This window comes from Arachis hypogaea, chromosome 10, assembly GCF_003086295.3.
Source record: "Arachis hypogaea cultivar Tifrunner chromosome 10, arahy.Tifrunner.gnm2.J5K5, whole genome shotgun sequence".
Lineage (NCBI taxonomy): Eukaryota > Viridiplantae > Streptophyta > Magnoliopsida > Fabales > Fabaceae > Arachis > Arachis hypogaea.
The window spans coordinates 106,164,541-106,178,323 of NC_092045.1; the positions used below are offsets into that span (position 1 = coordinate 106,164,541).

The 13,783-nt window shown below is 32.3% G+C and overlaps 1 protein-coding gene across 1 annotated transcript; it reads left to right on the forward strand.

The window, feature by feature from the left end:
* Positions 1 to 9,894: 9,894 nt before the first annotated feature.
* On the forward strand, positions 9,895 to 11,402 carry LOC112717898 (uncharacterized). Its single transcript, XM_025769821.1, has 3 exons — positions 9,895 to 10,527; positions 10,628 to 10,853; positions 10,948 to 11,402. The coding sequence occupies exons 1-3, from the start codon at positions 9,895 to 9,897 to the stop codon at positions 11,400 to 11,402; spliced, it is 1,314 nt and encodes a 437-aa protein (XP_025625606.1).
* The last annotated feature ends 2,381 nt before the right edge of the window (positions 11,403 to 13,783 follow it).

A 13,783-nucleotide genomic window follows, 5' to 3' on the forward strand; every position in this document is an offset into this window, starting at 1 on the left:
GACTGTAAAAGGCAGCCTAGAAACCATGTTGCTGCTATCTGTAGTTTCATCAAAAGCAAGGTCAAGGCATACCAAAAAGGCCTTTGCATCACAGTTCACCATGTAGTCATTATACGATGGAAAAGACTAATAACAAAACACAAAACAGAAACTCCTAAGTACATATATCTAAAGTATTCAATTCTTCTTTCTTGGGGGCCTAAATCCTGGCGTTGGGATGAACTGCATCAAGTTGGCAAACTTTGAAGATGTTGCTGAAGATGCACCCTGCAAGGGATTCACTGTTGGTGCGGTTGGCTGATTAGAGGATCGTCTTCGTGGTGACAGCTTGGAAGGTCTTTTCGGTGCAGGATCCTATAGGAGAAATAAGTGGCGTTAACTATTATTTATGCATGGAAATAACAACATACTCATATGTAAAATTTTAGTTACCATTCCAGAATCCTCTTGCTCAGAAGCAGAAGGCTGAGTTAATTCGATCTCCTGGGGATTGCTTCCCAAATCTGCTTGGCCAGAAACGTCTTGGGGCTGCTGAACCGGCTTCTCAGGCACAGTATGAACTTCATCATTTTTCTTCTTCTCAGCTGCCTCGGTGGCAGCGGCAGCGGCTGCTGCTGCAGCAGCAGCAGTAGCAGCATCAGCATCTCTTTTCTTTTTGCAGCCTCTCTTTGTATGCCCCTTATCACCACAGTAACTGCATGTAAAGGCACTCAGCTGTCTCTTTAGGTGTACACCATCTGCAGTGTTGCCTGAGAGTTTTGGGTCAACTTTAGGCTTCTTAGTTCCAAAAGCACTCTTCTCGTCCGCATCCATCCTCCTCTTCATCTTTAGTTTTTCAGGTTTTGTCTTGATTTTAGGGGCATGTGGCCTGTTACAGTCCTCTGCTTTTTTCCACAGTGGTTGAACCAGAATTGGATTAATGTGGTGGTTATAAGTTTCCTTGTATGAGTCCATGGTCAGCCATCTGTGACAGAAGTCTTCTGGCTGTTTATTCACACAAACCCCTTCATGAACACAACCCACAAACCCAAGGTCAACCTCAACGTCGCTCACCTCCTCCACCAAACCATCGTCTTCATGTAATATCTTCTCCTTCCCTTTACCTAGTGGACTAATATTTCTCTTACCCGCCGTAGCATGTGTCATGTTTCTCCTAATCCTACTCCCAGTTTTAGGATCATTCCCTGTAGCCTCAGAATTAGAGGAACTACCCTCATCCGGACCTGGCTTGAACATGCTATCCTCTTCACTATCAGAGGAGTCAGAAGATAAATCAAAGGGAACTTCATTGTTAAACACTTTGCTAGTAAATCCTCTAGCAGCAGACCGTGTACAGGGTCTCCTGGAAATACTTGGTCTCTTGGACAGTTTCTGCTTCTTGCTCCTATCTGATTTGGTGTTCTGACTGGATTTCGTGGGCTGGCTGATTTTGGTAGGCTTGGTGAGCTTGGTGGGCTTCGTGAGCTTGGTGGGCTTGGTGGGCTTGGTGACTTTTGGGGAGTTGGTCTTCTTCACAGGTTTGGTTGTCTTGGAAGGATTGGCAGTTTTGTAGTGTGATGGTTGTGATTGCCGTGGAGATGTTCTGTTTTTTTTTTTTTTTTGGGACTGGATTTGCAAGAAGTGTTGGGTACAACCTTAGGGATAGGAGGAGCAACTATGATTGCATGAGTCTCTGTAACCGGGGGACTCACATCAGTATCTGTACCTGCATTACATCCCTCTCCACCATGATCATCCAAGTACACAACTGTGTTATCTCCCTCTAACACCTCCGGCACTGACACTGTATGCTCGAAATATATATCAATCAATCCCTCATTTGTCCTAGCACAATTCACCATCTCTCTTATCTCTTTGTCACTGTTTACATTTCTCAACCCCTTCTCCAAACATTTTCCAGGAACATGCCACCAGCACTGTTTAATGTCATTGTACCCAAGCTCCTTATGGTAGTTCCGTATGTAGAACACATCCAGAGTATCAGTGTCTAGATCACCTAAACAGGCCTTATTGTCTGGAGAATATATCATAATTCCTTCTGCATTTTTTTGAAGTCACCCCCATGATGAAACATGATGTCCAACTTCTCCATCTGCAAGAAATTTAAAATTTTTACAATACATAGGGAGAATTTGAAAGCCTACTCATGCATTAAAAAGGAAAAATAATCACCACAATAAAACATTTTTTTCCAAACCTCCATACTTCTCCCTGTTTCTTTCCTGTTTCATTCGGGTATTACAGCAACCCCACAAACCCCAACCAAGATTCAAACCCTAGACACTACAATGACACCAAAACTCCAGAACTTCAACAACACTGACCAATGCTATCATCAACCAACATTGTATTCAAAATGCAAAATAATAAAAAAAAGTTACCTTGAGTCCGATCACAACGTCAGAACCTCGTCTTTGTGGTGAAGGAAGGGAAGGGAAGAGCAACAACAACTTCTGATCAGATGACTTCTTCTCTCAAATTTTTGTTAACCCAGCACATACAACCCTACGGCTACGCCATTGTTGGGGAGATGAAGAAGAACTCAGAGGGTGGAAGAAGAAGAGACGAAGTGTTTGTGTTGGTGGAGAAAACTGTTTTTCATATTAAGTAACACCTACACGGCGTCGTTTTTGGCTTCCAAGGGCACCAAACCCAAAATGACGTCGTTTTGGACATGTCCCACGTGGCAATCCTAGGCCACGTCAGCGCTCCGGTGATGAGTTATCACCTGAAATATGGCCAGGGACTAGTTTGAGTGCTCGGAGCTCTATCTGGAGGACTACAATAGGGAAATCAAAATCTTAGGGATTACTATGAGTAATTGCATGAATCTCAGGGACTATTATGGGTATTTACTCTTCGTATGTGCTACAAATTCTGTTCTCAGTATTATTTCTCATTGCACAAGTGAAGAACTTGAAATCCCTTTAGTATAGATATATATTTTTTTGTTTCCCACAATACCAAACCAGTCAAGAACTAATTTGTCCTGGATCTGAGCTCTATTAAGAATCTATCATTGGTCAATGAATTGCTACATAAATGAGGTGAAATTCAAATTTCCAATACTTATTTAACTCAATGAACGAGATAACCACTCAACCAACCTAAATGCTTGTTTGGGCGCCATTATCTTAATAAAAAATATTTTTTTATTTTTTAGTGCAAATTTCTAGTAATAAAAGTAAAAGCATTAGAAAATATTTTTTTTTGAGAAGTTGTAATTTACATCTTTTTTTAAAAGATCTTTTTTTCCTTAAAAAATTGTTTTTCATGTAATAAATAAACAAAAAAGTACTTTAATATTGTTATACCCAAATATATTGATAGATAAAAAGATCTTCTTGTATGAAATATCCAAATATAAAATTACTTTTACTTTTCTACAAGATCTTTAAAAAAAATATAACTTAAAAAAAAATTTCTTAGAAACTCACCCAAATAAGCCCTAAGTTAGTTTAGATATATTTAAAATTTTAAATTAGAACTATCTATATGTATTAAAAAAATTAGAACTACACACGTAGACACTTATACACATACTTATTATAGTATTTAAAATGATGAAAAAATAATGTTATATACACATTATAGTATTCAAAAAAATAAAAAGATAATTTATAATGATTTTTTTATTTTTAACATGGCTAAATATTATTTTTTTATAAATTTTTAAAATTTTAACTAATTATTATCTTCTATTCAATTGTGAAATTGACTTATTATAATATTTGTGATATAAATAAAATTTTAAATAAAATAATTATTATAATCGAGACTATTTTAATAAAGAATATTAATACAATATATTATTATATAGATAATACACTTTTTTATCTTAAATAACTTTCTAAAAAAACACTAATAATTTGAGTTCTATTTAATTAAAAAATTAAATTTCAATTTAAATATCATCTAATTAGTTAGTATCATAAAATTAATTATTACTATTTTTATAAGTTGATTTATTTATTTCTAATTTTTATACTAAATCAAATTTAACAAGATAATTATTATTGTAAGTTAAGTTTAACAAAATAATTTTTAACATAAAATACAAGAAAATAATTTATATTTTATTTTAGGAATAAACATATATAATAAAGGGACAACTATGTACATCTATATATTAATTATTAGAGTATTTATCCATTTTGATCCTCAAAGAATTTGAGATCAGACACTTTAATCTCCAACTAAAATTAATTACTCGATTGGTCCCTAACATTTAATTTCGTTAGACACTTAGGTCCTTGGCCCCATCAACTCTAACGGAAGACAAAATAGTCACTGACAACTCTAACCGGGATAAAATGATCCCTAACCCCTTTGTTCGAAAACAACACTATTCTTCTCCAATTTTCATCATATCTCGCATAATCCTAACATTTATACTCTCCTTCTTTACCTTCACAGTCTTCTTTTTCCATTTTTTTCTTCCTCCTCTTCAACTCCAAGATCAAGCCATGGTGTAACTGCCACGGTATCGCACCTATCTCAACATGTCATGAACCACACAATTCATAAATCTCTATGACTGGTACACCCACCCTCTCCGCACTTCACCCACCATAAGCATCCACCTCTACGTCCTTGATAATAGCATCTTCTCCAACCCCAACAACATCCACCACATCGTTAAACCAAGTTCCACAACTACCCTAAGGACACACTTTTCTCCATTCTGCGGTAAGCATTATAGATTGTTGGACATTAGGACATCATGATAAGATTCTCGTACAACATCATACACAAATTCTCATTTGGAATGGACCCGAGTGCTTCATTCATTTTTTCTCAGAGTCCAAGTTAGCAGATAGTTTCGACCTTGCATCCAAACTATCAGTACAACAAGTAATGTCACCGTTGCCGCTCATATGAAAACTGAAGCAATTACTGAACATTGGTTTGGAGAAGAAGTTGAATGAAGCGATCGGAGTAATGGACAATGTGGTCATGGAGATGATAGGGCAGATGAGGAGGGAGATGGCACCGACGTCAACGGATCTTAACAAATCAGACTTGCTATCTAAATTCATGGGATCCATTGAAGATGATAAGTACTTGAGAGACATAGTCATTAGCTTCCTGAGTATGAATTGGTTGAGAACAACTTACTACCAGAAACACGGACATTACCAACGGGAAGATACCCATGAACTAAAAATAGTGGCAAATTTATATGATCGTGGTAATCACTTGCAACGTCTTCTATTTCCGTGGCCAAATTTTGTGAAAATTTTTGACGATTTTATTTGTTTATGGCTAACTTGAGATGAGTTCTCTCAATGACCACGGACTCATTGATCATTGTGGCAAAATCGAACGATTTTCACTTCTAAATTCTGTGCTTAATTTGATTTTTTCCTCTATTCCTCTCAATATTTTTATGCAATTTATACTTTTTCCAAATTTAATACCTAACCTAAGATAAATTCGATTTATCGGGTGTAGCCTTTTCCAATTCTTCAATTGTTGGTTTCTTCTCCCTCCTTTTGAGTGCTGCCACGGAAAATTAAAGTATGCTAATGGTTTGATTTTAGATGTTGTTGATGATGTGCAATTTTCTCACTTCGTATGATTCTTAAATTCGGCCATATTTTTAAATCATGTAATTTTTTTATATGCGCTAATTTGATTAATTTCTCCTTTTTGATTTAACAGTAGTTTTTTAATGTGATTGTGTTATTCATTACTTGTATAAAAATCAGATTGTAATGTAACAAAAGACTAAATTATATACATACAATTTCAATATTTATATTTTTTAGTTGTTACATATTTTTGTGCGTGTTCTTTTTGGTCAAATGCAGTTTCGGCGCCCAATTTTATCGTATGCATTAGTTTAGAAACTTTGGTGATGAAATAAAATGATTCAATTTAAAATGAATGTTAAAATTATAAAAAGAATACCAAAAAGGTACAAAAAGAGTATATATTTATCTTTGATAAAAGAGTTCTAAGTAATTTTAGAAAGTAAAAAATACTAACTATGATTGATTGAAATAATAACTAATTTAATTACTCATTATTTAATTACTCACTATTAATTTATGGCAACATTAATAAATAGAATTCTAACTTTTAAAATTCATAACATTAGTTTTATACCTATATTTTATTAATTTAATTTAAAAAATAAATTAAAATTAATTTTATGGAAGTTTAATTTTTAACTATGTACAAAAGTTTTTTTTTTCAATTTAAAGATATCAAATTCTTAAGTTTTAAGTTTATCTATTTTAATTTTGATTGATGCCATTTTTTTTAAATTCATCGAATAAAAATTTTAAATTCTAATTAATATATAAAATTTTTGAAATATAGTTTAAAATTATAAATTTTACAATTTGATATTTTTTATTAAAATTAAATTTTATTCTAAATTAAAAAGTTATAGTTACTTCACTAAACAAAATTCAAATTAACATCTATAATAAAATAAATGAAATTTTAAGCGGTAATGTTAAGCGCAACTTTTTTTTAACAGCCTACTCATTCGGTCTTAACAATAACATCCTCCCACTATTTCCCAAATCCCTGTTTGTTAGCTCCTGCAATTAATTCAAGTTTGATAACATACAGCCAATCTATTTCGTTAATAACATTTTTTTCAATTTCTCTATATCGTAATTTCTTAGCTCCTGCACTCAGATTAAGCCAGCTAACCTTTAGAGTAAATCCATTTAGCTCAATCACACCGGACATTTTGTAAAAGGGCAGGGGACCATGATTTGCAGTTTGAGTCGCCAAAGAAGCAAGTAAAATCGGTTGAATCGGATTCTATCGGTAAACCCAAATCGCGAAGAAGATTTTCATGGCATCATTTTGTCTTTTATATTTCTTTTAGTCAACAATAAAAGTTAATTTTAGACATTTTTTATTATTCCAATGTGCATTCTTTCTTTTGCTATTGGTTGTAGATAGATTCTAAATTACCAATTAGCATTTTGAAAGATGTTATGCAACTGACAACCGAAGGCCGCAAAGCAGCTGCAAATTACATCCGAGAAGTAAGTATTGTACTTTAATTTTTTTTATCATTTTCGAAGGAGTCAAATCATTGCCTATTAATTTTTTAGCTTAATTCTTGATTTCTATTTTACTTAGCATATTTTATTGGAGTACACAAAGCAATTGGAGTGTCGACGGGGTGTATAATTCACTGGTGTATAATTTAGTGGCGAAAGTTATGTGTATTTTTTGCTATTTACTTGGAAATATTGTTTGTGTAACCAGAAATGAAGAGCTTGATAAATTCAATATTTTGGTACTTTCAAGATTTCAGTTTTCTGTATCATTTTAGCAAAGTTTGATATTTTTTTGTAATAGTTTTATTTGAATATTTTTTTAACATTAAATCCATTAATCTAGGATATTTGCTTTTCAATACTAAGTATTTGTTAATTTTATATTTTTATACTATGGATAATACGTATAGGAATGTGATTAATTTTTTTAATATTATATGATGTAATTTTATATTAAAGAGCATTTTTATTATGATATTTTTTTTAATTTAACTTTTATCATTAGCTACGGAAAAAAGTGTGACAAAAAAGTCCGGTCTGGTCAATTTTGTCACGGGTAAAGTGTGGCATGCATCTTTTTATTTTGCCACATAAAAGAGTGTGTCTAAATGTGCTAAAATTGTGACTAACAAAATGTCTCCATGGATGTTAACTGTGGCTATTGGAGTAAAAAACATGGCTAATTAAAAATGCGTCGCCTTCTTTAGCCACGGATGTTCATTTGTTGCAAAAGCATAATTGTCACAGTTTTTTTGGTGTTTAGCCACAGATTTTTTCGTGGCTAAACCCCTTATTTTTGGTAGTGAGTTGAGAATTTTTCTTCTTGTGAACATTGAAGTTGCAGAGTGTGCATTGTGTAGCTTGAAGTTACAGTGTTAAGCTGTTAGTGTTATGCGAAATAGGATGGAAATTGGAGGAGAATAGTATTGTTTCCAAACAGAGGAGGTTAGGGACCATTTTGTCCCTTGTTAGAGTTGTCCGGAACTATTTGTCCTCTATTAGAATTAACGGAGAGGTTAGGGACCATTTTGTCCCTTGTTAGAGTTGTCCGGAACTATTTGTCCTCTGTTAGAATTAACGGAGCAAAGGACTGACGGAGTTTGTTAGGAACCAATCGAGTAATTAATTTTAATTGAAGACTAAAGTGTCTGGTTCGAAATTCTTTGAAAACTAAAATGGATAAATAATCTAGTATTTTTTTAAATTTTTTGTGGGGACAAATGTCTCCTTTTCTTCCTATCTTGGTCTATTTTTTGTATGTAAAATTATTTTATACTGATAGTATATGAAAATTAATTTTTTTAAATAGAATAAAAAATATATGAAAAAATAAAAAAAAACTGTACGATAAAAAAAATCGAAAGTGTGTGTGACCAACAAGTAAAAAATGCCAGAAACTTACCTCTTAAGTCTTCATCAATGATCAATTATACACTAGATAATCAGGCACTTGTATTTAGGAAAATTTACTAAAAAATCAAAAAAAAAAACATTGTGATTTGTGAAAACAACATATTAGAAAATAGAGAGTATAAAAAAGATTAAGCTCCTAATGCATATAATGTAATTCTAAATCAATCTACTAATTAAACTTGGAGCTTTGACCAATTAAATCATTCAATTAATTTGAGCATGCATTTTAAACACAATTCTTTGTAGGTTAGCATGAAGCAATTTTTTGAAAGACATAAGCCAGCTTTTGTTTTTCTTTTTTACTTTCTTTTCATGTAAATATCATCAACATTAGCTATCCGATATATCATTCATAAAGGGAGAGATTTCACAACCTCTTCTTTAGTTCATGCATCATTTGCTTAGTTCACTAGGTACTTGCTTTATAGATGATTCTTTTTGTAGAATTAAAAAAAATTTGAAAAAACTCCCATTGCATATCTTTAGAAAATTAACATGAATCGAAATTAAATTAATTTAATCAAAGATTGGTAGTGGGTAAACCACGACAATTACAATTATTTTAGATATTAGATATTAAATTGGATATATCATAAAAATCAACTCCTTATAATTTGTCTATTTATTATATATGCCATAAGAAGAATCTCTATCTTAATAATTCAAAAAACTTTAAGACATAAGAACGTATAATATTTTTAATATAGAGAAAGCAATTACAGAGTGTATAGAATATGTACATATGCTTATCAGTTATCATAATATTTTTACATGTTTGATTTCTTAATTTTTTTGTTAATTTTTTTCTTTTTTTTTTCATTGATTTGATTTGTTTATTATATGCTTAAATTACAACCAACAGTAAGGTGAACTGAATCAATGTTATGAGTATAGTTTACTTAAAAGTCCATCACTTATTAAGTAGATCCACCTGTTTAGATTTTATTTATAGGTGTTGTGATACATGCACCTAATTATTACAATCATTAATGGGACAACTTATTCCTTTTCTTTTTAGTTTCTTTTTTTTTAGTATAGAAATGAATAAACAGGCATAAAGAATATGAACATATTATCAGTTATTACTGTGGAATAATTTCCTTCTTTGGTCTCATCCAATTTTTACTCGTAACTTATGTTTTTATGTTTTTTTTATTGGATTTTGGTGTTAAACCAAGGTATTTATTAATATATCATGTCATTTACAGTTTGTTTTTATTGTTTATGGCAGCCAGTTTTGAAATCAAGTTTGACATTTAGGAGCTGAAAATAAGTGCTTCATATCAAGGTATTTTCGTGTTTATAACATGACACCATAGTGTTATATAAAATTTTATTTTCAATTATTTTTTATATTTCGATAAATGAATTGTTAAAATGTAATAACATATGTGACTTTCTAGTTACTTTCTCTATTGATATCTCCACCCTAAACCTTATATTTTCATAGATGGATAATGAAAATATCGAAGATGCAAATCTCGAAGATAGAACAAATGTCATATATGATCCAGAATTTCAAGTAGGTCAAATCACTTCTACTGACCTATATCGTCCTGATCCAATACAAATACCAACTCGTGTCAGGGAAGAGTTAGAAAATAGACAACATATCTGTGTCACATCTCTTTCTTGTGTTGCAGTGCATCAGTTGTATCTTTTGGAATTAATATCACAACATAGGCCTAGGCAAATTAATGACGACAATTTAGAAAGAGAACTTAGACGTACTCAATTAATGACACAGTTACTGGAGTCTGAAAAGTGCCGAGATGTCATACGTATGGGCCCTGAAGCATTTAGGCAGTTGTGTCAGAAATTAAGAGGAACTGGTAGAGTAAAAGATTCAACTCGTTCTACGGTTGAAGAGCAAGTCGCTAAATTCTTACATATTATAGGGCATAATGTGAAAACTAGAACCATGTCTTTCTTCTTCCACCGGTTAGGAGAGACAATTAATCGTCACTTTCACAATGTCTTACATGCTATTCTATCGTTAGAGGGAGACTTCTTCAGGCAACCATCTGGTGAGGAAGTTCCTTATGAAATACTTAATAATAGTCGATTCTATCCGTTTTTTAAGGTACTAACTCTTTTGATTTACTTACTCACATTTATATAATTGTCAATGAAATAATTATAATACTGTTATGTTAATAAGTCAATATACTTTCCCAAAAAAGGATTGCATTGGAGCCATAGATGGAACTCATAGTCGTGTGAAGGTACCAAGGGTGGATGCCCCTCGTTTTCGCAAACGAAAAGATCACCCAACACAAAATGTTTTAGCGGTCTGTGGTTTTGATATGAAATTCACTTATGTCTTGTCCGGTTGGGAAGGAACTGCCTCTGACTCAAGAATATTGAAAGATGCTTTAAGTAGGGAATATTCACTTCGAATTCCCGAAGGTCTGTGCTTATATAATTTACGAAATCAGCTATATAAAGTTAAATTTATAGTCATAGTGTGTTATACTTTAATTTTTGTATGCAACTGTTGTAGAAAAATTTTATCTAGGCGATGCTGGATTCATGCTGAAGCCTGGGATACTTACACCATATAGAAGTGTTCGGTATCACCTGAAAGAGTATTCACTACGTGAGCCACAAAATCCTAAAGAACTATTCAACCACCGACATTCTTCGTTAAGAAATGTCATTGAAAGATGTTTTGGAGTTCTAAAGAAAAGATTCCCAATTATAGCTGGCGACACTGAACCATATTATTCATTTGAAACTATGAGAGATATTTTTTTAGCATGTTGTATACTGCATAACTTTTTGATGGGTGTTGATGTTGATCAATCTATAATTGATGAGGTTGATAGAGAATTGCTACAAGAACGCAATATAGATAGATCACAACCAATTCAACAACGTGATGAGGAATATAGGCATGCAGCATTATTACAAGATAACATTGCGGTTGAAATGTGGAATGTGTATCAAACATTATGAGTGATTATACATTTAATATATTTGAATATGTATATATATGTGTAGTTTATTGTCAAAGTTGTTTATTGGATTTTTTAAGAAAATGTTACAGGTTAAATAATGCCAAATAAAGGAAATAAAATAGAAGCAACTCAACCTTCTAAAGACAACTTAAGATGGTCTGATGAGATGGATGAAGCTCTGTTAAATGCGCTAGCAGAAGAAGCATTGAAAGGTAATAGACACGATGGCTCGTGGACAACTGAAGCATATGCCAATGTTGTGAAGACTTTGAGTATAGCTATAGGTCCACACATAACGAAGAACCACATCAAGAATAGAATGAAGACACTGAAAAATCATTTTGCTGAAGCGTATGACTTATTTCATCACTTAAGTGGATTTGCATGGAATCCTGTAACTAGAAAGTTTGAAGCTGAAGAAGAAGTGTGGCAAGACTTTATTAAGGTATCTTATACTTTTTTATTACTTATATCAGTGATGAAGTGAGTCACAAAACAATTTTAACATTTTTTTATGTAGGAGAAACCTCAAGCAGAAAAATGGAGAAAAATACAAATTAAGCATTATGATATTTTGAAGGAGTTGTTCGGAGCTGATAGAGCTACTGGTAAAGGGGCTGCTACTTCACGAGAAAGGATTCAACAACTTGATAGAGATCCCATTGACTTGAATGACTCTTTTGAAAATATTGGATTTTCTGACATAGATGTGAATACGGGACATGATATCCCAACATTTTCTGTTACTTTAGATTCACCAGGTGCTCCTCATGGTCAGCCAAATCAAGTAGGAGGGAATTCAACTTCGAGAGGTACAAAGCGTAAGTCTCCTATGAATGATTTTTTGGAGGCACAGTATGAAAAAGTTGCTTTGGGAATTACTACCATGGCCGATGCTGTAAAAGAGGGTAGTTATCTGTCTAGCAAGCTACATGACGTGGCTCAGAGGCAGGTTGAATCAGCTGAGAGACAAGCTTCTGTAGCTGAGAGGCAAGTTTCAATCGCCGAAAAACAAATCTCATTAATTGAAAGACAAGTCGCGATTGCTGAAAAAGGATTAGCTATTATGCAACAAAGTAGGCCTCAAATTTACAGTGAATCAGATGTATGGAATATGTTGACTGAATTGGGTCTAGTAGGTTCATTTCGGATGCAATGTTATCAGTTTTTATGTGAAAATGAGCAAAAAAAACGCCAAGTTTTTGGGATCCCACCTGAAATGCGACTGGATGCACTTTTTCATTTCATGACTGCTGCTGGTGTTCGCTTAGGAGATATGGTACTTCCAGAAAACATTCACCATTACAGGTAAAATTTTTATATGCGCTTAATCTCTGGTTAATTTGAGGTTATTGCATTTAACAATTGATTATGTGTTTTTTATTGTCGTAAAGTATGACTATATCTTCATATATTTGAACAAGAGATCATTTTCTGTTTTATTTATATTAACACATGGTTGGAAATCAGTTTTTGCTGATACTTTGAGATTGATTGGTTGTTTGAATAGAAAGATATCAATAAAACAAATTATCATAATCAACTCTGATCTTTGTGTTAATTTGTCTTTGTTGTATATGCTCGTGCAGGAATCCTAAAACTTGAAAATGTTTGGGACCAATGAGTACAGAAGACAACTAGAAATTCATCATGTGTTAATATCTTTAACTCGAAAAAACTTTATTTTTTTGAAGTAGATGGGTACAGATGACTCAAGCTATGTACAATTGATTTTTTGGACGTAGACCTATGCTGATTACTCTGACCATGAAGAATGAACCTTTTGAAAAGTGTTGTGTGGTGATAAAATGGTACTATTTTAGAGTCCTGGTCGTTGTTACGTTTTTTACGTTTTGTTATATGTTTATAGAAATTGTATATGGTTTTTTGTCACACGTAGTAAGAAAGAAATGCTAGTCACTTTTGATAATATTTTATTTTGTAAATATAATTTAGTGGAACTTTTTCTTAAATATGATTAAGGAGATTAATGATGTAGAGTATGAGTAGTTTTTATTATTCTTTTAAAAAATTATTTATTTATATGTATTTAAAAAGAATGATACTAATTTTTATTTATGACATTCAACGACAACAGAAAAGGATAAATTCAAAAAAATATTATTGTTAATAAAGATAACACTTTAAAATTCTTAAATGTAATTGGGATCACTTTTTTTTATTTTAGAAATAATTTAAATACATTAGTATATTATAATTTATATATAATATAAGGAAGGGTATTTATATAATTTCACTTCTTTATGATTTTCTCTTTTCCTATTTTTCCTTTCATCCAAATAAAAGAAAAGTTTTTTTTCATTTTCTTTCCATCTATTTTCTCTTCATCCAAACAACATAAAAAAAAATTAACTTTTC

Bases quoted from the DNA above. Each gene is read 5' to 3' on its own strand.
- LOC112717898 (XM_025769821.1), top strand. From the start codon at position 9,895: ATGGATAATGAAAATATCGAAGATGCAAATCTCGAAGATAGAACAAAT. The intron at 10,528-10,627 runs GTACTAACTCTT...TTCCCAAAAAAG, and splicing joins GATTCTATCCGTTTTTTAAG to GATTGCATTGGAGCCATAGA. The intron at 10,854-10,947 runs GTCTGTGCTTAT...CAACTGTTGTAG, and splicing joins TTCACTTCGAATTCCCGAAG to AAAAATTTTATCTAGGCGAT.